Source organism: Stegostoma tigrinum, chromosome 14 (genome assembly GCF_030684315.1).
Source record: "Stegostoma tigrinum isolate sSteTig4 chromosome 14, sSteTig4.hap1, whole genome shotgun sequence".
In the NCBI taxonomy this organism is placed as follows: Eukaryota; Metazoa; Chordata; class Chondrichthyes; order Orectolobiformes; family Stegostomatidae; genus Stegostoma; species Stegostoma tigrinum.
The window spans coordinates 47,719,513-47,741,782 of NC_081367.1; the positions used below are offsets into that span (position 1 = coordinate 47,719,513).

At 43.6% G+C, this 22,270-nt stretch overlaps 1 protein-coding gene across 2 annotated transcripts in view; it reads left to right on the forward strand.

Annotated features, from left to right (window-relative positions):
- ccdc39 (coiled-coil domain containing 39) overlaps positions 1-22,270 on the forward strand; it is a 129,065-nt gene that overhangs the window by 45,127 nt on the left and 61,668 nt on the right. For both annotated transcript variants that reach the window (XM_048541561.2, XM_048541562.1), the window contains exons 10-12: positions 1,174-1,368; positions 4,931-5,095; positions 12,357-12,494. In XM_048541561.2, the coding sequence (XP_048397518.1) occupies positions 1,174-1,368; positions 4,931-5,095; positions 12,357-12,494 (498 nt within the window). The remainder of the gene's footprint in view (positions 1-1,173; positions 1,369-4,930; positions 5,096-12,356; positions 12,495-22,270) is intronic.

Consider the following 22,270-nt stretch of genomic DNA (forward strand, 5'->3'; position numbering starts at 1 on the left):
GTAAGGCACTTAGCAACAGCCAATAAAAGGTATGCAATATAAAGGTCTAAGCAACATGGGCAATTGCAAGATGAATGACAGAATCAGACAATGGGTGTGGTGTGCCTGACTTTGGCGTCAAGATCATTTCCCGCCATTTTATATGCATGGCATAATTCTCACTAGGCAGCAATGAGATGCTGGTCGACTGGGATTAACACTTAAGTGCCTTGTTCACACGTCAACTCACCCCATTAATGTTCAGCCTACCATTTTACCAATCTTACCAAACAAGCCAGACAAAACACACCTGCTCCATGCGCTAGCTGTTTGCACTGCAAACACACTGCTTGTGCAGCAGTCAAGCAGCCATGACTTATAAGTTTTAGGGGAGTAGCCCTCATTGCAATTCTTAGAGGCACCCATCTGTCAGGGGGTCCCAACCCAGTAAATCAAGTTGTTGCCTTTCATACTGGTCAAGAAAATTGGCCACAATCATGCAGCCAGACAGGCTGTTCTCAGTCAGGAAGTCTGTGCCTTTGGAGGCTAGATAGTGGGTGATTAGTCAGTCTGTTGTCTTGGTAGTGACAAGTCCGGGAAGTAGGGCTAACATGATCGAAGAGATATATAGGCATCAGCCAAGAGTCTGGGTACATCTTGGCCAGGGCTGTCTGGTCATGCTGGTTGAGAACAAGCCATGCTTGTTCTATTGAGTCCATCCCAATAAACTAGGAAGGGGGTGTGCTAGTAAGTCATTGCCACATGATTTTGCCTCAACAGATTAGCCATCGGGACTGGGGTCAGTTTCTGGGCAGGGGCACAATACAATTGTGAAGCCGGGGGGGGGCAGCAGGATGTGCTTGGGAGGGGAATGGTAAAGCATGGCTGAGAAGACTATAATGTTGGGGTGGGGGGTGTTGCCCATGGTCAGGTGTACCTCGCCTTCAAAGGAGAGCCTGGACGGCCACATCAGGCATGTTCACCTCATACACCAAAGGCTGGGATGGGAAGGTAGCAGGTTTACATACATGTAGATGAGTTGGGTGGGGACTTGAGGAAGAATGAAGCTTGTGGAGTTAATGAGATGATAATATTTGAGACTATTTATATTTCATTAGGGCAGTGTGTTTTCCCACAAATGTTAACAGATAATGGCTGGTGTGTTATATTAATTGTTCCATTTTTAATTAATAGGAGCTTGAGGATCAGATGAAGTACCTAAAAGACCAGAAGTTTAAGAAGAGTGAGGAATTATACACCTTGAATGGTACAGTGAGAACAGTTGCAAACCAAATATCAGGAAATAAGACAACACTCCGAAATTTCAAAAGTCAAATTGACAAACTTGACCATGAAAGCATCAAGCAGCAGGAAGTAATTTACAGTCAGGTAACTTTTCACAGATACTGTGTTTTCAGAGACACTTTGTTTATGGTTTTAGACGTATAATCCTCCATTGTTCATTTGTAATTAGAAAACACTTCTTTAGAAGTTGAAAATATTTACAATTGAAAATTCCATTTGAATTGAATTGAATAATTTGAATTGAATCATTCATTGACACAGGTATTCAGTGTAAGATTACAGTGAAAAGTGTGTACCTTCGCTGTACATACATGGTGCTATTCGCATTAGAGATAAGAGATAAGAAGAGATAAGAAAGAAAAAGATCACTTAAGAGAGTCTAACTTTCCATTCTACTGCCACAGTCCCACACAGGGCTTTCAAGCCCTCGCCATGCCTCTGCCAGAGTCCTAATCTGAGCTAATGGGAACTGCAGATGCTGGAGAATCCAAGATAATAAAGTGTGAAGCTGGATGAACACAGCAGGCCAAGCAGCATCTCAGGAGCACAAAAGCTGACGTTTCGGGCCTAGACCCTTCATCCGAGAGCTCTGATGAAGGGTCTAGGCCCGAAACGTCAGCTTTTGTGCTCCTGAGATGCTGCTTGGCCTGCTGTGTTCATCCAGCTTCACGCTTTATTATCCTAATCTGAGCTTTCCAGTCCTCGCCATGCCTCCGCCAGAGTCCTGCTCCGGGCTTTCCAGCCCATGCTATGTCGCCGCCAGCATCTCACTCTGGGCTGCCTCACCAGCCCAGGCTTGGCTGCTTAACTGGCCTGCTCTCGCCAGCCCACTCATGATCCACCTCCATTGCTCTTGATCCACAGGAAAAAAAATTAAAATATGGCCAAAATTTAGTGTCTTGTTGTAAGAGTTGTGATTTAAAATTAAAATGTTGTTATACTTGACTTAACTTGCGCCTTAAGTTTTCATCAATTCCATTGCTTAAGTTGCTTAATAAATGCAATATCAATGAGAATTTTTGGCCCTGAGACACTGAAGGAGATATTAAGACAGAGGACGAAGCAGCTCGATCAAAGAGGTAGGTTTTAGGCAGCAGTTTAAAACTAAAGAGAGGAAATGAGATGTAGTGAACAAATTCCAGAGCCTAGGCCCAAGGCACCTGAAAGCTCAGTTAACAATGTTAGGAGCAAGAAGTTGGTTGTGGTTATTAGAAGCCAGCCACCTCAGCTGTCAAGTGTATCACTGTACTAGATAGATATTTTTTATTGAACCTGTTCTGAAATGGTATGACACAGCTCCAACGCAAATGGGACTTGAACATTGGGATGTTGGTCCAGAGATAGGGACACTACCAGTATGCCACAAGAGCCCTAGTTCCTCAGGGTAGAATTTTTTAACTAACCTGCTAAGACATGTTACCATACACCTCTAGAGCAGGTAGGCTCTGAATCCAGATCTACTAGCTTAGAAGGAGTGACACGATCATTGTACAATAAGAGCCCTAGTTCCTCAGGGTACAGTCCTAGGTCCAGCCATCTTCATCTGCTTCAATTACATTACCTTAAATTCAGAAGTAAGAATATGTGCTTGTGATTGTACAATGTTCAACACCATTTGCAACACCTCAGACACTGAAACAGTCTATGTGTAGATGAAACAAGACGTGGACAATATCCAGGCTTGAGACAACAAGTGTCAAGAAACAGTTGCATTACGAGTGGCAAGCAAAGACAATCTCCAACAAGAGAGACTTTAACTTAACCAATGACCTGGTCATTGCGAATTCCCCAACATTAACATCCTGGAGATTTACTGTGACCAGAAACTGCACTGAATTTGTCATACAAGTACTGTGCCCACCAGAACAGGTCAGAATCTAGGAATCTTGCAGTAAATAATTCATCTCCTAACTCCCCAAGGCATGTCCAGAAAATAGAAGGCATAAGTCAGGAATGTGACAGAATACACCCCATTTGTCTGGAGGAGTGCCGCTCCAACAATATACAAGAAACTTGACATTATCCAAGAAGAAGCAGTCTGTTTGACTGGCACCACATCAAAAACATTCATTTTGTCCTCCACTAATGCACAATAGAAAGAGATAAATTTTGAAAATTCATCAAGGCTCCCTAAACAGCACCTTCAAAACCTACAATCATGCCCATCGAAAAGGACAAGGATAGCAGATCTGTAAGAAGACCACCAACTGCAAGTTCCTCTCCAAGTGACTCACCATCCAGAGTTGGAAATGTACCATTGTATTCCTTCATTGTCACTGAGTCAAAGTCCTAGAACACTTTTCCTAACAGCATTGTGGGTCCAAGACACCAAGTAGATTGCAGTGATTCAAAAGCCAACACAAAAGACAGAGATTATGTACACATTGGTACCAATAGTATAGGTAGAATGAGGGATGAGGTCTTGCATTAAAAATTCAGGGAGATACGCAGTAGATTAAGAAGCAGGACTTCATAGATTGTATTCTCAGGATTGTTCCCAGTGTTATGGGCTAGCGAGGCTAGAAATAGGTAAGTCCTGCAGATGAATACATGACTCAAGAGTTAGTGCAGAAGGGACGATTTTAGATTCCTGGACTACTGGCACTGCTTCTGTGGAAGGTGGAACCTTCTGAACCAGAATGGGAGTAATCCTTGAGGGAGGGTTTGCTAGTGCTGTGGGGAAAAGTTAAAACTGGTTAAGCAGGGGCAGGGGACAGAATAATTTAAAAAATAAATCAAGGCAGAGAAAATTCAACCATGTTGTGTCTTAACAGAGTAAAGCAAGGCTTTATGGCCTTTACTTTAATGACAGAAGTATTGTAGGCAGGATAGGTAAGTTAAAGGTATGGAAAGACACATTGAATTGTAATATTTTTCCATCAGAAACATGGTTGAGGGAGGGACAAGACTGGCAGTTCAACATTCCAGGGCATAGAATCTTCAGGCAGAACAGGGGAGAGTGCAAACATAGAGGTAGTTTTGCATTATCAGATATGAATTCAGTTACTGCAAAAAGTGGGGGTGATATCTTGGAAGAGTAATAAAATGAGGCTTGGTTGGTAGAGCTTAGAGCTAAGAAGAGGGACCAGTCACACATTATAGTATAGTATAGGAACCCAAACAGTTAGGCAGTTGGGGAGCAGATATGTAGTCAACCACCCCAGTATTAATTGGGAATAATCTAAGTATAACAGGTTTAGTGGGGGCAGATTTCATGAAATGTATACAGGAAAGCTTTTTATGTCAACATGCAGATGGTCCTACAAGGGATGGTGCAGTGCTGGACCTGATTCTGGGGAGCAAAATGGACAGGTGTTCAAGGAGACAGTCAGGGAGCATTTTAGTGATCATGACCAACAGTATTTGCTTGATGCTGATACAAACAGTACAGCCATGTTCTATTCTACACCCGTGAAATTCTCATCCAGCTGCCTTGCTCCATTCCATATATAAAAGTATTGAATTAGATCAGTTATGAATTGGACCATTGAATCATCACATCTCTTTGGCTGACACATTATTTTGGAATTAATTCAAAGGCTGCGCCAAATTTTAGGAATATTTAAGCCTTGAAATAGAATGTTTGTTTAGTCGAGAAAAATACTTAACATTTGACTAATTGCTGAAGTATCCTTTCTGTTCATAGGATTTTCAAATCCAGCAGCTGGAACGAAGGTTGGCTAAATTAGAAGGTAATACGAGTGCTAATGAAAACGAGTTGCTGGGAGAAAAGGCAGCAGAACTCTCAAAAAGCCTGGAAGAAAAGAAAAGCACAGTGAATCTACTAAATGTACAGCTGAAGAAACTCCAAGTAACTAATCTGTGTTCCTTCACTGTCAGAGATGGTAGAAACTGCCGATGCTAGAGAATCTGAGATAACAAGGTACAGAGCTGGATGAACACAGCAGGCCAAGCAGCATCAGAGGAGCAGGAAAACTGAAGTTTTGGGTCAAGACACTTCTTCAGAAATGGGGGAGGGGAAGGGGATTCTGAAATAAATAGGGAGAGGGGGGGAGGTGGATAGAAGATAGATAAAGGAGCAGATAGGTGGAGAGGAGACAGACAAGTCAAAGAGGCAGGGATGGAGCCAGTAAATGTGAATGTAGGTGAGGAGTTAGGGAGGGGTAGGTCGATCCAGGGAGAACGGACAGGTCAAGCAAGTAGGATAAGGCGAGTGGGTAGGAGATGGGGTTGGACTTGAGGTGGAAGGAATGGTTAGGGAGGTGGGGACGAGCTGGGCTGGCTTTGGGATGCAGTCGGGGGAGGGGAGATTTTGAAGCTTGTGAAATCCACACTGATACTCTCGGGCTACCGGGTTCCCAAGCGAAATATGAGATGCTGTTCCTGCAGCCTTCAGGTGACATCATTGTGGCGATGCAGGAGTCCCAGGATGGACATGTCCAAGGAATGGGAGAGGGAGTTGAAATGGTTCACAATTGGGAGGTGCAGTTGTTTGTTGTGAACCGAGCATAGGCGTTCCACAAAGCAGTCCCCAAGCCTCCGCTTGGTTTCCCCGATGTAGAGAAGGCCACAACGGGAACAGCAGATACAGTATACCACAATAGCAGATGTGCAGGTGAACATCTGATTGATGTGCAAGGCCTTCTTGGGGCCTGGGATGGGGGTGAGGGAGGATATGTAGGGGCAGGTGTAGCACTTGCTGCAGTTGCAGGGAAAAGTGGTGGGAGTGGTGGGGCTGGTGTATGGATCGGACAAGGGAGTCATGGAGAGAGTGTTTCCTCCAGAAAGCAGATAAGGGTGGGGATGGAAAAATGTGTTTGGTGGTGGGCTTGGATTGCAGATGGTGGAAGTGTCGGAGGATAATGCGTTGGATCTGGAGGTTGGTGGGGTGGTACATGAGGACGAGGGGGATTCTGTTTTGGTTGTTATTGCAGGGAGGCAGTGTGAGGGATGAGTTGCAGGAAATATGAGAGACATGTTCAAGGGCATTTAGATCACTGTGGAGGGGAAGTTGCGGTCCTTGAAAAACAAGGACATCTGGGATGTCCAGGAGTGGAATGCCTCATCTCGGGAGCAGATGCGGTGGAGGCGAAGGTGAGTGAGAGGAGGTGTATTCTGGGTAGCTGTGGGAGTTGGTAGGCTTGAAATGGGTATTGGTTTCCAGGTGGTTGCCGGAGATGGAGACAGAGAGATCCAGGAAGGAGAGAGAGGTATCAGAGGTGGTCCAGGTGAAGTTCAGGTTGGGGTGGAAGGTGTTAGTGAAGTTGATGAACTGTTCGAGCTCCTTGTGGGAGCATGAGGCGGCACCAATACAGCTATGATGGAGGAAGAGGTGGGGAATAGGGCTAGTGTAACTTCAGAAGATGGATTGTTTCACGTGGACCGTTTTGTGGAATATCTACGTTCGGTTTGCAACAAATAACTACACCTCCGAGTCGTGAACCATTTCAACTCCCCTCCCACTCCTTGGACACATGTCCATCTTGGGCCTCCTGCATTGCCACAGTGATGCCACCTGAAGGCTGCAGGAACAGCATCTCGTATTTCGCTTGGGAACCCTGCAGCCCAAGGGTATCAATGTGGACTTCCCAAGCTTCAAAATCTCCCCTCCCCAGACCGCATCCCAAAACCAGCTCAGCTCGTCCCCACCTCCCGAACCATTCCTCCCACGTAAAGTCTCAACCCCATCTCCTACCCACTCACCTCATCCTGCTTCCTTGACCTGTCCTTCCTCCCTGGACCAACCTATCCCCTCCCTAACTCCCCACCTACATTCACCTTTACTGGCTCCATCCCCGCATCTTTGACCTGTCTCTCTCCTCTCCACCTATCTTCTCCTTTATCCAGCTTTTATCCACCTCCCTCCTCTCCCTATTTATTTCAGAATCCCCTTCCCCTACCCCATTTCTGAAAGAGGGTCTTGACCCGAAACATCAGCTTTCCTGCTCCTCTGATGCTGCTTGGCCTGCCGTGTTCATCCAGCTCTACACCTTGTTATCTCTTTCTTCATTGTCATCCATTTTGTCAAATTTAACTTGTATAACCTTTTTTTAATGTTCTATCTTGCAGATTTTCATCTCATTCCCTTATTCCATAAGTGTCTACTTCTATGGTGCTATTTAAAAAAAATCATGCCTTGATTATGAGTTTCACTAAAATTGACTTGGTAAACACAGATAAGTAATGCTATATGGTTAAATTTAGATTTCGAACTGGGAGTAGGCTATTGATCTTATGCTGCCATTTAATGAAATCATGGCTGATCAAATACTTCACTGCCTTTTGCCCACACCATTTCCATTGTCCAAAATGCCATTGGTAATCATAAGTCTCTACTTTAAACATACTCAGACTGAGCTGCCACAGATGTTTGGAATGGAGATTTCCGAAGATTCACAACTGTGAAGAAGCCAGCCTTTCCTAATTTTGGTCTTAAATGGCATCACCTTTAGTTTTAAAATTGTTCTCCCAGTTCTCACCAATGAGCAGAAACATCTTACCTGCATCTATTTTATCTGTCCCTATAAATAATTGTAGGTTTCAATGAGATCACCTCTCATTCATAGTACAAGCCCAGTTTATCCCAACTCTATCCATTGGACATTCCTGCTATCCCAGGAACGACCCTGGTGAATCTTCATTGATTTTCATCTTCAACTGTCACCCTAACACTCTATGTTACTAATATTCTTGAGGTAAGGAGACCAAAACTGAATACAGTACTCCAATTGCAATCTAACCACATTTCTATATAACTGAAGCAAAACTTCACTATTTTTGTAGTCAAATCCTCTTGCAAAAGAGACTAATGTTCCAGTGCAGTCATACAGATGTACAGCACAGAAGCAGACTGTTTATCCTTGCTGACCAGATATTCTAAATAAAACCAGTCCCATTTGCCAGCATTTGGCCCATATCCCTCTAAACCATCCCTATTCATATACCCATCCAGATGTCTTTTAAATGTTGTAATCATACCAACGTCCACAACTTTCCCTGGCAGCTAATTCCATACTCGCACTACCCTCTGTGTGAAAAAATTGCCCCTTGGGTCCCTTTTAACTCTTTCCCTACTCACTTTAAACCTATGTCCGCTAGTTTTGGACTCACCCACCCTAGGTAAAAGACCTTGTCTATTTACCCTATCCATGCCGCTCATGATTTTATAAACCTCGGTATAGCCGCCCCTCAGCCTTTGACGCTCCAGGGAAAATAGCCCCAGCCTATTCGGCCTCTCCTATCGCTCAACCCCTGCAACCCTGGCAACATCTTTGTAATAGCTTTGATAATAGCTTACCGCACCTGCATCAGTGACTTATTGAAAAAAGACACCTAGATCCCTTTGTACATCTATGCTTTCCAATCTCATGCCATTCAAGAAATACTCTGCATATATTCCTACGAAAATGGATAACCTCACATTTTCCACATTTTATTCCATCTGGCGTGTACTTGTCCACTCACTAAGCATATCCAAGTCATCTTGAATCCACATTTTGTTTTCCTCGTAACATACATTCCTGCTTAGCTTTCTATCATCCGCAAATTTGGAAACAATACATTTGGTCTCCACAGACAAATCATTAATGTATATTGTCAACAGCTGTGGCTGCAAGTATTAATGCTAGCAGTAACTCCACTAATCACAGCCTGCCAATGTGAGAACGACCTTTCATTATGTCATTCTATTTCCTGTCTGTTAGCCAATTCTTTATCCATGCCAGTACATTACATTCCATCCCATGTACTTTTAATTTTAATAAATAACCTCCTATGGGGAACTTTTATCAAAAGATTTCTGACAATCGATGTATGCAATGCTCATCAACTCCCCATTATCATTTTCTTAGTAACATTCACCAAAAACCTCAAATTCATCAGACACCATTTTCTATTTAGAAATCCATGCTGACTGTGACCAACCAGATCATTACTCTAAGTTTCCGTTTATCATATCCTTTAACTTTACCTTTTTCCCTGTTACTGAATTGAGGCTAAACTGGTCACCCACTCACTTCTTAAATAGTACAGTCACATTTGCTAGCTTCCAATCTGCAGGAATTCAAAAGCTATAGAATTTTAAAAACTCACCAATGCATCAGCAATTTTTATAGCCACGCCCTTTAACACTTTGAAATGTAGCATATCAGGCCCTTAGGACTTAGCAACTTTCAGCCCTATTAATTTCTTCAGTTCAGCAAATACAGCTTTTCAGCTTAAAGGGATCAAAGTATATAGGACGAAAGCAAAAACAGGGTACTGAGAAGGATGACCAGCCATAATCATATTGATTGGTGAAGCTGGCTTGAAGGGCTGAATGGCCTATTCCTGTTCTCGTATTTAAATATTTACGTATTCTAATTTCCTTTCCTCTTCATTATCTGGAGTCACTTGGATATCTAATTCATGAAGATTTTCATATTTTCTTCAGGGGAATATACAAATTAATGATTCAGCTTCTCTGCCTTTTCTCTATCCCCCATTATAAATTTTCACTGCTTGTAATGGACCCTATTTGTCATCGTCAAACATTTCCTTTATATACATGAAATGTGACTTAAGGCTTTGCTGAAAGTCTTATCAATATTCTTTGAATATTTGGTAAGAACAAAATATTTTAAACCCCGACTGCTGTTCCAAAGCTTTCTTCAGGATGGCACCATTACTGAATGAACAGAGGAAGTTGCAAGTAATGAAACCGATATAGTTGATTAATGGCTGTATCATCATTACGCTTAATCTTTATTCATTCAATGTGGTGGATTTGTTGATAAGGCCAGCATGTCTAATTGCTCTTGAGAAAGTGGTGGTGAGTGACTTACTTAAATGTGAAGAAACTCCCACAGTGCTGTTGCAGAGTGAGTTCCAGAATATTGGATAACTAATGAGGAATGGAAGAGACTTTATTGTGGAGATCAAAAACACCTCTTCAGCATCTTTCCGTTGATGGAGTTGCCAGATGGCCTCATTTTGAACTATCTGACTCATTACTTTCCTAGAGCATAGTGGAACAGTGTCTCAAAATCTCAGATGTCAAGTTATGGATCAATGAGAGTATTATCCACTACTTGCATTCATATCTAATTCTCCATTCCGTTTAATACTGTTAAGGGGAACATTACCACTACAGAAAAGACTAATGCATCTGAACTCATACAGAATGCAAGACAACTCAATTGTCTCTTACCTTTTAAAGGATAGATCCCCTGATTAGTCACCATATCAAAAATGTATTGAAATCAAATATGATTACATTATGGCTCTATAGCTAACTGTCAATTCCAGATCTCTTCCCACTGGTGTTGATGCCTGACCAAACTGTTTGTAATGTCAGTGTCATATTTAAGTTCAAGATAATTTTACACTAAACATGCTCCTTATCATTGCCCATCCCCATCTTGATAACATTGCTCGACTTCACTCCATTTCAGCCGATCAGCTGTTGAAATCTTCATTTCTGCCTTTATCTAAAGACTTGACTCAACAAAGCACACTACTTGCTGATTTCCCAACTCTATTTTCCATAAACTTGAGCTCATCCAAAGGTCTGTTGTTCATGTCTTTCATTGTGCAAGGTGTGATTCACCATGTATTTGCTGATTAACATTGATAACCAGTAAAACAACATCTCAAATTTTAAACTTCTCTTCCGTGCTTTTCAATCCATTCAAGTTATCACTCACTCCTGTCTCTGTAAGCCCCTGTAGACCCACAACTCTAAGATATCTGAGCTCATCTATTTCCGATCTTTTAAACATCCTCAATTTTAATCTCTTTACCACTAGTTTCTGTGGGGCTCAGGTGCTGAGCGCAATCTCTAAAATTTCGTTCTTAAACCTCTCAACATCTCTTTGCTCTTTTTATGTTGAATAGAACCCAACTGACAACCTATGCTCTGTCTTTGCTCCCACTTATCCGCTCATCCCACCTCACTAACCAACCCCCACTCCCACTTTCTACCTACTAGCCTCATCTCCGCCTCCTTGACCTGTCCATCTTCCCTCCCACTCACCTGCTCCTCCCTCCCAACTGACCAACCCCCATTCCAACTCCCTACCTACACTTTACATGCTCCATCCCCATCTCCTTGACCTGTCAGCCTACTCTCCAACTATCTGGTCCTTTATCCACCTTCCATCATCGCCTCCCCCTCTCTCTATTTATTTCAGAGTTCCCTTCCCCTCTCCCATTTCTGAAGAAGGGTCCTGACCGGAAACGTCAGCTTTCCTGCTCCTCTGATGCTGCCTGGCCTGCTGCGTTCATCCAGCCCTACACCTTGTTATTCTCATATTGCCTTATGTAATCACAATCAAATTTTGTCCATAAGTCTCTTAGGACATTTTTGGCTTTTATCTTCACATGCTTTTGTTTTCCCTTTGTGAAAAAGTGTTGCAGGTATTTGCAACACTTTTACATAGCTTGTGATTATCAATCAGTTGAACCATGCCATGAATACTACTTCTTCAGTGGTTAACAAGTCCTGGAATGGAACCTTAACTAAGAGATTCTTGTTCAAAACAAGAACCAGTATGACCTACAGGTTCACAAGCACTTTAGGTTTTATGTTAAATGTGCAATATGAATACAACTTGCCATTACTGTTGTAGACTATTCTGACTAGAATTCCCTTCCTTTTCGTCATTGGATTACAACAAAAGAAAGGAAATAGTAATGAATTGCAGTACTAGTGATGTCCAAAGCTGGAGGGCCAAAAAGGGACCGAGAAACATAGATAAACAAAAAGCCAAATTCCATAGCCTTTTATTCTTTAACCACTAATATTTTCACTTGCTGGATTATCCTCATCCTACTTTGTCCTCTGGACCATCCATAGCAAAGTGTCTCCAGGTATCTCAGATAAATAACAAAAATAAAAATGAATAATTATTTGCTGTAAAGCCTGCTTTTAAGTTACTTTGTAGATAAAGTCACTTTGAATTAAAATATTTGCTATGTCTTTAGTTATTAACTTTAGCAAGCTTTAAAAGTCAATTTTCCAGTTTAATGATTGGTTTCAACAGACTGAAAATTTAAAAGTTGTCGATTGGCCAAACACCTCTTATTATATGCAAACAATTCTCTCAGTTTACTGTGTGTTTCCCACCTTGCAGAATGATACACAGCATTTGAGAAGACAGTTAGACAAATGCAGAGAAGAGAAAATGGATTTGACCAGTAAAATAGAAGACATTCATCTTAACATTGATACTGGAGAAAAGGAGCTAAAAAAGAACAAACTTGCTGAACAAGTAAGATATATACTTATTCCTCTGTATCAGGGAGGGATCTATTCCTGAGAACCGCACAAATGATAAAATATGAGTGTGGAGCTTGTTTAAAAGTAGATTAAAATAGGTTAAAAATCATGAATATACGGTTTTTTCCCATGGATGTTGATTTTTATTGATACTTTTTATTGGCACAGATAGGAAAATTCACAGTTCATGATTTCGTGGATACAAAGGATTTACTGTTAATAGGCAAAAATATTGGTTCACATTGTTACATTATTTGATTTGATGTATTATTTCACATGTACAATGAAAAAAATTGTTTTACATGTAGTACAGCAGATCATAACACACAAAGACAAAGTTCACAGGTTGATTGAACAGAGCGAGGAATACAAAGTTACAGTTATAGAGAACGTGTACAAGAAGCAAAATCAACGTTAGATTTAAAAGATCTAATAATGCTGGGAAAGAAGCTGTTCTTGAACCTGTTGGTATGCGTATTTAAGCATTTGTATCTTCTGCCTGATTGAAGAGGCTAGAAGAGATTATAACTGGGGTGGGAAAGGTCTTTGATGATGCTTGCCTTTCTGTGGCAACAAAAAGTGAACATGGAGTCAGTGGTTGGAAGGTTGGTTTGCTTGATCGCCTAAGTTATGTACACAACTTTCTGTAGATTCTTGCAGTCCTGTGGAAAGCAGTTGTCGTACTGAGCTGTGATATATCCAAATAGAATGCTTTCTGTGGCGCATCTGTAAAAGTTGGTGAGGATCCTTATGGACATGCCGAATTTGCTTAGCGTCCTGAGGAAGAAGAGGCATTGTTGCACCTTCCTGAACATCGCATCAACGTGGGTGACAGGTTGTGGTGATTGTCACTCCTGGGAACTTGACACTTTTGACCACCTCCTCCACCTAGCTCCATTGATGTTGATAGTCATGTCTTCCTCCTTGTTTCCTAAAGTTGATGATCAGCTGTTTAGTTTTGCTACACTGACGGAGAGATTGTTGTCTTTGCACCACGTCACCAAGCATTCTGTCTATTTCCTGAATTCTGTCGCATATTTGTTCCATATCCAGCCTACAATGTTGGTGTCACCAGCGAACTTGCAGATGGAGTTCAGACGAAATTTGGCCACACAGTCATGGGCGTTCAGGGAGTAAAGTAGGGGTCTGAGTACAAAGATAACAAAGTGTGAAGGTGGATGAACACAGCAGGCCAAGCAGCATCTCAGGAGCACAAAAGCTGACGTTTCGGGCCTAGACCCTTCATCAGAGAGGGGGATGGGAAGAGGGTTCTGGAATAAATAGGGAGAGAGGGGGAGGCAGACCGAAGATGGAGAGAAAAGAAGATAGGTGGAGAGGAGTGTATAGGTGGGGAGTTAGGGAGGGGATAGGTCAGTCCAGGGAAAACAGACAGGTCAAGGAGGCGGGATGAGGTAGTAGGTAGGAAATGGAGGTGCGGCTTGAGGTGGGAGGAAGGGATGGGTGAGAGGAAGAACAGGTTAGGGAGGCGGAGACAGGCTGGGCTGGTTTTGCGATGCAGTGGGGGGAGGGGACAAGCTGGGCTGGTTTTGTGATGCAGTTGGGGGAGGGGAAGAACTGGGCTCGTTTTGGGATGCAGTGGAGGAAGGGGAGACTTTGAAGCTTGTGAAGTCCACATTGGGCTGCAAGGTTCCCAAGCGGAATAGGAGTTGCTGTTCCTGCAACCTTCGGGTGGCATCATTGTGGCACTGCAGGACATGTTGTCTGAGGTATGGGAGGGGGAGTTAAAATGGTTGATGACTGGGAGGTGCAGTTGTTTATTGCGAACCAAGCGGAGGTGTTCTGCAAAGCGGTCCCCAAGCCTCCGCTTGTTTTCCCAAATGTAGAGGAAGCCACACCGGGTACAATGGATATAGTATACCACATTGGCAGATGTGCAGGTGAACATCTGCTTAATATGGAAAGTCATCTTGGGGCTTGGGATAGGGGTGAGGGCAGGTGTAGCACTTCCTGCGGTCGCAGGGAAGGTGCCAGGTGTGTTGGGGTTGGAGGGGAGTGTGGAGCGAACAAGGGAGTCATGGAGAGAGTGGTCTCTCCAGAAGGCAGACAAGGGTGGGGATGGAAAAATGTCTTGGGTGGTGGGGTCGGATTGTAGATGGCGGACGTATTGGAGGATGATGCATTGTATCCGGAGGTTGGTGGGGTGGTATGTGAGAACGAGGGGGATCCTCTTGGGGTGGTTATGGCAGGGGCAGGGTGTGAGGGATGTGTTGTGGGAAATGCGGGAGACGCGGTCAAGGGTGTACTCGACCACTGTGAGGGGGAATGTTGCGGTCCTTGAAGAATGCGGACATCTGGGATGTGCGGGAGTGGAATGCCTCATCCTGGGAGCAGATGTGGCGGAGGTGGAGGAATAGGGGATGGAATTTTTGCAGGGGGGTGGGTGAGAGGAGGTGTATTCTAGGTAGCTGTGGGAGTCAGTGAGCTTGAAATGGACATCAGTTTCTAGCTGCTTACCTGAGATGGAGACTGAGAGGTCCAGGAAGGTGAGGGATGTGTTGGAGATGGCCCAGGTGAACTTGAGGTTGGAGTGGAAGGTGTTTTTGAAGTGGATGAACTGTTCGAGCTCCTCTGGGGAGCAACAAGCAGCGTCGATACAGGCATCAATGTAACGGAGGAAGAGGTGGGATTTGGGGCCTGTGTAGGTGCGGAAGAGGGACTGTTTCACGTAACCTGCAAAGAGGCAGGCTTATGTCTGAGTACAAATCCAGCCTCAGTGGTAAGGATCGTAGTGGAGGAGATGCTGTTGCCTGTCTTCACTGATTATGGTCAGTGGATCAACAAGTTGATGATCAAATTGCAGAGGGTGGAGCAGAGGCCTAGGTCTCGGAGTTTGCAGATATTTGGTTAGGATCCTGGTGCTGAAAGTGGAGCTGTAGTCAATAAGTAGAAGCTCCACGTACGTATCCTTATTACGCAGATGTTCCATGGAAAAGTGGAGGGCAATGGAAATGGTGTCTGCCGTGGATCTGTTGTGCCAAGATGAAAAATTGCAAGGGATTGAGGCAAGCTCGGAGGCTACAGTTAACGTGAGCAATGACTAACCTCTCAAAGCACTTCATAATTATGGTTGTCAGAGCCACCGGGCAGTAGTCATTGAGGCAAGTTGCATGTGTTTTCTTTGACACTGGAATGATGGTAGCCTTCCTGAAGTAGGTGGGGACCTCAGATTGTAGCAAGGAGAGGTCAAAGATGTTAGCAAATCGTCCCGCCAGCTGGTTGCACAGAATCCGAGTGCATGACTGGGGACTTCATCTGGGCCAGTCATTTTCTGTAGATTCACTCTCCAGAAGGTCAGTTTGATGTCTGCAGAGGTGACTGAAGGAACAAGGCTGTCGGGGCAGGTGACGTCATTTCATTGACCTGCCACTCAACGGATGTTATTTTTGTCCACTATTCTGTTCTGTTTCATTTTGTAACCTGTTAAGTCATGTAGGCCTTGCCACAGACAGCAGATGACTGTATGATTAGGTTGGGTCTCTAACCTTAGTCTGATATTGCCTCTTGGCATCTCTAATGATCTTGCATAGACTATATTTTGATTTCCTGTAAGAGTCCAGGTTGTCTGAGTTTAAAACCACACACCTGGTCTTCGGTAGGCATTGGTTTTCCCCGTTCAGCCGTGGATTATTGTTGAGCAACATATGGATTGTCTTCTTTGGCATACAGTCATCTACTCTCTTGCTAATGAAGCCCTTTAATGATGGTGGCAAACTAATTTAGGTTGGCCGCTGAATTCTTGAATATGGACCAGTCCACTGATTCCAAGCAGAAGCTCTTCTGTTGCCTCAGACCAACACTACACTACTTTCTCTACAAGGTCTTCACGTTTCATCTTCTACTTGTAAACTGGGAGGTTGAACATAGCATTGTGATCTGATTTTCTGAAGTGCAGATGGGGCGTGGAGCGTTAGACATCTTTGATGGTTGTGTAGCACTAGTCAAGGATGTTCGGTTCCCCCAGTGGGATAGGAGAGTGTTGATGTTGTTTTGGTATTAACAAGTAAGGTGAAGAACTCAGTGCACTATTTAACAATCCTCATGAATGTAACAGGATAGTAATTCATCATACAGCAATAAGGAGAGATTTATCTCTCACAGCATATATTATGTTATTTGCATTTTAAATATTATAGTATGGTACAATTGTATAGTGAGAGGGCACAGATGTACTTTATCATCATTAAGAATTTCCGATTTTATCTGAAGAAAGTAGTGAACAAAGTCAGGAAAATCTGAGTTACTCAGGTGACTTTTACACCTTAGAATATCCAAGTCATTTCCAAGCATTAATGCTGACTTCATACTGTGCCTCAAAAATGCAAAAAACAAATTCATAGCTTGGCAGAGATAAAGGGAACTGCAGATGCTGGAAAATCCGAGATAACAAAGTGTGGAGCTGGATGAACACAGCAAGCCAAGTGGCATCTTAGGAGCACAGGGTGATAAGGGTGGGGATGGAAAAATGTCTTTGGTGGTGGGGTCGGATTGCTGATGGCGGAAGTGTCTGAGGATGGTGCATTGTATCTGGAGATTGGTGGGGTGGTATGTGAGGACTAGGGGGATTCACTTTTGGCGGTTATTGCGGGGGTCGGGTGTGAGGGATGTGTTGCAGGAAATGCGGGAGACAAGGTCGAGGGCATTCTCGACCACTGAGGGGGGAATGTTGCAGTCCTTGAAGAACGAGGACATCTGGGATGTGCGGGAGTGGAATGCCTCATCCTGGGAGCAGATGCGGCGGAGGCGAAGGAATTGAGAACAGGGGATGGAATTTTTGCAGGAGTGTGGGTGGGAGGAGGTGTATTCCAAGTAGCTGTGGGAGTTGGTGGGCTTGAAATGGACATCAGTTTCTAGGTGGTTGCCTGCTGCAGTGCCATAATGATGCCACCCAAAGGTTGCAGGAACAGCAACTCATATTCCGCCTGGGAACCCTGCAGCCCAATGGTATCAATATGGACTTCACAAGCTTCAAAATCTCCCCTCCCCCCACTGCATCCCTAAACCAGCCCAGTTCATCCCCTCCCCCCACTGCATTCCACAATCAGCCCAGCTCGTCCCACGTCCCTAACCTGTTCTTCCTCTCACCTATCCCCTCCTCCCACCTCAAGCCGCACCTCCATTTCCTACCTACTAACCTCATCCTGCCCCCTTGACCTGTCCATCCTCCGCGGACTAACCTGTCCCCTCCCCACCTACCTTCTCCTCTATCCATCTTCGGTCCGCCTCCCCCTCTCCTTATTTATTTCAGATGAAGGGTCTAGGCCCAAAACATCAGCTTTTGTGCTCCTAAGATGCTGCTTGGCCTGCTGTGTTCATCCAGCTCCACACTTCATAGCTTGGCATCTGTCTTGCTGTCATGAACCCATATCTTTTCCAAAACCATTGCAACACGAATAATAAGAGAAAAAGGCTTCCAAATGTTCAATTTAATTAGCACATCATGATTGGTTGCTAGTAATTATGGTCCTTTTAATCTTGTCAAATAGTGAAGAGCTAATTAACCTTTTAAATGTTAATCATTATGGTAATGCTGTGAAGAATGCAGCCAATGCAGAAAATGCCTGGAAGAAAATGTTGCTTTGACATCAAAGACTGCAACTGCTGATAAAACACAGTAATTTGAGAAGTAATCTGGACAAGGCCATAGAACGGAGGTGATGTGTATCTTTATGGGATGACTCCTATGGGGTGAAAGAAAGTGAAAATGTAGCAACATAAGACCAACAAGAAAAATGACCTCTGAGAACCATATGAGATGTGGAATAAGATACATAAATTAAAGATGAGCTTATCTAGGTAAAGAAAATTGCTGTAAAATCTAGACCAAATAAGTGCTACATTGACACAAAAGAAGTCAAGAATTACAAAAGCACAGTACCGTAAGTAAACACTGGCTTACTGGAATGGTGGATAATAAAATGTGAGGCTGGATGAACACAGCAGGCCAAGCAGCATCTCAGGAGCACAAAAGCTGACGTTTCGGGCCTAGACCCTTCATCAGATGCTGCTTGGCCTGCTGTGTTCATCCAGCCTCACATTTTATTATCTTGGATTCTCCAGCATCTGCAGTTCCCATTATCTCTGATACTATTTTAACCTTACTGGAATGGTGTTGTGAATGCTGTTACAAACTTTTGGGTTCATCTCTAATTACTTTTTTGTTAGTATGTCCAGTTTCTCCCTCACAGACAAATGTTTTCCTTTATTGTTCAATATCCATTTGTAAAATAATGCAAATTGATGGAGTAGAAGATTGTAATTATTAGGCAAATCCCATGTAAGGTGTACTGCATACCATGATCCTCACGTGTTCCGTCACTTGTCAAAGTATCGCTAGAAGCTAGATCATTAAATGTTTCTATTTTACCATCAATTAAAAATAAAAATACACAGATGAATTGATAAAAGAAATTTGACTTTTAACGAAACTTAAGTTTGTAAGGAAATTAATAAACCACAATACATTTTAGTTTGTGGGCTTTTGAACAATTTTACTTTTGATTCTGGTCAGCTCAAGCTAAAATTTAAGCAGCTTGATTCTTAATTTCATTTTAGCTCACTTCTCAATGTTTGGCATTATGACCCCCCAATTCCCACCCTGTCTAAGGGTTACCCGGTAATGCTGTTAATTATACCAGCTACTGTACACGGACCCTTGTAACTCTTACAAAACTCAGAAGGATATGAGATTCTAAATTGTAAGAGATGAATGCTTACCGGAATAATTTTTGAACTATAAGTTTCTATTGTCTGAATGAGATGTTTTGCATCGTCGTGGTCATATGTATCCCAACCTTCAAAAGAAATTATGAATTGAAACAAAGTATAAGTTATAATACAAATAATAGAAAGGAGGATTTACAAATGAAAATTCCAAAACATGATGCATGATATGACAAGAAAGTGAACTCCTACGGGAGGAATTTTCAATAGATGTAATTAATCATGGAAAACAAGGCATGTGAAGATGCAATGGTTCTTCTAATCAAGAAAAGGATGGGAAGGCAGTGAACATTTGGCATTATGAAAAGGGAACAATAGTATAAATATAAAACTACAAATTGTGACCCCAGTACCCAAATAGCTACATGGACTTACAAAAACGTTCTCAGAGCAAAGAAATACAGAGCCAGGAGATTCATGTGGTTCTCACTATTGTTGAGTCTGACAGGAGGGGTGCATCGGTAATTATATTCTACTATTCCATAAGTCGTTACAAAAATATAAATATTTAATCGCAAAAGTTAATAATGTCCTTCTCTATATTACTGTAGTAGAGAAAATGATTTAATAAAATCGAAAATAATTTATTCAAAATAAAATGTGGACAAGTTGCAAAATCAACTAAGCTACAAGGCAGAATTAAACAAAATCCCATTTTATGAATATACACACACATTCACACAGATATGCTAACACAGTTCTGCAGAGGTATAATTGTTAGGGAAAAAAGGAAAAGAATCAATATCCTAGCAGAACAAGAGACCAAATTAAAAGGGTAGAATAAGTTTATTCCAGTTATTTTTGATCCTTTTCAATGAGATCACGTTCCTGTTAGATACAGAATGATGGAAGACTTCAATTCAGGAAGAAGGTCATTCCGACCCAGGTCCTTAGATTCACTTAACAGTTCAGCTTTCAGAACTTGAGGATATCAAAGGTAGTGATTTTTGAAACTTTGCTTGATTTCTAAAAAATGCTTCACAAAGGTAACTCTTCACATGGTTTCTTTAAGCGTTAGGTTTTACTCAGAGGGAGTGGCGGGGGGGGAAAGAGGTTTTCCATCCTGCTAGCTTTCTTTCAACTGGCCATGACTCCCAAGTCTACAGCAGAATACAAAACAATATGCTGGAGGCTGTTGCAAGTTGGCGGCCACACAAATCTTAGGATTCTACTTCGTTTTTTTTATCAAGTCAATAAGGCCATAAAAATAAATCTCTTATCTGTTTGTGAAAGCTTTAGATTATCTCCTTTTCCAATATTTGCTTTTCCACAGCAAATAACCTACAATTCTTCAAGACTCATGAGTTTTTCCAAGAAATCATGTGATAAATCCCTCCCCAATTCAGGAATGTGCACACAGTTCCACTGTCCAATATTCATAATCTATAAGGATATATATATTTCTAAAATACTAAGAATCACCACACAGATGGAAAGCAAGCACCAACACAAAAAGAAAGAGCACACCAAATCTTGTAATGTGTAAGTGCAGTGCGCCATTTACAAATAAATCCCTGTTTGCAATGTTTCCAAGGAACATAGTCCTCAAACAGTAGGATTTTCTTGCAGAAAAGAACAAACTAAAAGAACTGCGGATGGTGGAAATCAGAAACAAAAACAGAAATTGCTGGAAAATCCTAGCAGGCCTGGCAGCATCCTACCTAATAGGACTGAGAGTCTACCCCCCCCCCGCCCACGGCCGACGCCAACAGAACCCCACCCACAGCCGACAACCTCATTCGCTCCGCCCACAACCTCCACAGCCAGCAACCCCAGAGGAGACAGCCACACTGAGCCCTGCCGAATCTTCACCATCCCCCCAGACCTCCCACTGACTGAGGACGAACGGTCAGTCCTAAGCAAGGGGCTCACCTTTGTCCCCCTACAACCACACATCAATGAATACCAGTCACGTTTGGACATTAGAGCAGTTTTTCCGCCGCCTTCGCCTCCATGCTTACTACTTCAACCGGGAACCTAACCCTCCCTCCACTGACCCCTTCACCCACTTCCAACACAAGTCCTTCTCCTGGACACCACCCCCAGGCCTCCTAACCTCCCTCGACCTCTTCATCGCCAACTGCCGTCGAGACATTAACCGCCTCAACCTCTCCACCCCTCTCACCCACTCCAACCTCTCCCCTGCAGAACAGGCAGCCCTCCGCTCCCTCCACTCCAACCCCAACCTCACCATCAAACCCGCAGACAAGGGTGGCGCAGTGGTAGTATGGCGCACTGACCTCTACATCGCCGAGGCCAAACGCCAACTCTCCAACACCACCTCCTACCACCCCCTTGATCGTGACCCCACCCCCGAGCACCAAACCATCATCTCCAGCACCATTCATGACCTCATCACCTCAGGGGACCTCCCATCCACAGCCTCCAACCTTATTATTCCCCAACCCCGCATGGCCGGTTTCTATCTCCTTCCCAAAATCCACAAACCTGCCTGCCCTGGTCGACCCATTGTCTCAGCCTGTTCCTGCCCCACCGAACTCATCTCCACCTATCTGGACTCCATTTTCTCCCCTTTGGTCCAGGAACTCCCTACCTACGTCCGTGACACCACCCACGCCCTCCACCTCCTCCAGAACTTCCAATTCCCTGGCCCCCAACACCTCATTTTCACCATGGACGCCCAGTCCCTATACACCTGTATTCCGCATGCAGATGGCCTCAAGGCCCTCCGCTTCTTCCTGTCCCACAGGCCCGACCAGTCCCCCTCCACCGACACTCTCATCTGCCTAGCCGAACTCGTCCTCACCCTCAACAACTTCACTTTCGATTCCTCACACTTCCTACAGACAAAGGGGGTGGCCATGGGCACCCGCATGGGCCCCAGCTATGCCTGCCTCTTTGTAGGTTACGTGGAACAACCCATCTTCCGCACCTACACAGGCCCCAAACCCCACCTCTTCGTCCGTTACCTTGATGACTGTATCGGCGCCGCCGCTTGCACCCCAGAGGAGCTCGAACAGTTCATCCACTTCACCAACACCTTCCACCTCAACCTTCAATTCACCT